Here is a 933-nt window from a genome sequence, read left to right as displayed (position 1 = left end):
CCTACACGGCCACCTGCATCTGCATACAGGTCACATTTGCATTTGTGTTCACTGTGGCTATTTTCACAATTCTGACCAAACTGTTACTGTGATTTGGCATTCAAGGCCATCATACCTCAAAGAATAATGACATACTTGCTGATGTCAGTGGTCTCTAACTCTGTCATTCCCATCTGCTCCCTGATCCAAAGTGATCATCTATTGAATCTGGCAGGGAACTCTTTCATTGACACAGACTCACACTCTGAGCCCAGAAGCCTCATCATCCTGTGCAACAAGGACTCAGTCACTGCCTTCTACTGTGTCCTGGGCTACCTGGGCTCCCTGGCCTTGGGGAGCTTCACAGTGGCCTTCCTGGCCAGGAACCTGCCTGACATGTTAATGAGGCCAAGTTCCTCACATTCAGCATGCTGCTTTTCTGCAGTGTCTAGGTCACCTTCCTGCCCATCTACCACAGCACCAAGGGGAAGGTCATGGTGGCCGTGGAGGTCTTCTTTACCTTGGCCTCCAGTGCAGGGCTCCTGGACTGTACCTTTGCACTCAAGTGTTTTGTTATTCTGATAAGACCTGATGAGAACTCCTTGAAAGGTTTAAAGAGTGGAAGAGCTTCCAGAGGAAATAGGCATTTTGGTTTTCTGCATATTTTTGTGTCATATGTAAAGTTATTCTACAATTTGAACATTCTTTAAGATTTGTGCTCTCTTTTTGTTCAAGAGTCAAATTTGAAGGATTTATATTTCTTAGTAAATTGTCTGATTTCTTTACATTCTAATGTCAGATATTCATAAGTATGTGTTCTACTGATAACTAATTTGATTTCTACATTTTGTTTGTTATTTAGAGGAAGGTTATATGGTGACATGTAGTAAGGCAGCTGGATCCCACTTGGCTGACTGTGTGGTTCGAGGTCTGGCCCTGGTGGGTTGCGACACG

At 44.2% G+C, this 933-nt stretch overlaps 1 protein-coding gene across 1 annotated transcript in view; it reads left to right on the top strand.

The window, feature by feature from the left end:
• The window catches only part of LOC102469600 (vomeronasal type-2 receptor 116-like), a 25,436-nt gene that overhangs the window by 5,152 nt on the left and 19,351 nt on the right, over window positions 1-933 (top strand). Inside the window, 2 exon segments of the mRNA XM_027769006.1 lie at window positions 215-345; window positions 432-544. Coding sequence (XP_027624807.1) covers window positions 215-345; window positions 432-544 — 244 coding nt within the window.

The sequence above is a fragment of the Tupaia chinensis genome, unplaced genomic scaffold (genome assembly GCF_000334495.1).
Source record: "Tupaia chinensis unplaced genomic scaffold, TupChi_1.0 Scaffold148210_1, whole genome shotgun sequence".
In the NCBI taxonomy this organism is placed as follows: Eukaryota; Metazoa; Chordata; class Mammalia; order Scandentia; family Tupaiidae; genus Tupaia; species Tupaia belangeri.
This window is presented reverse-complemented; position numbering and strand designations above follow the sequence as displayed.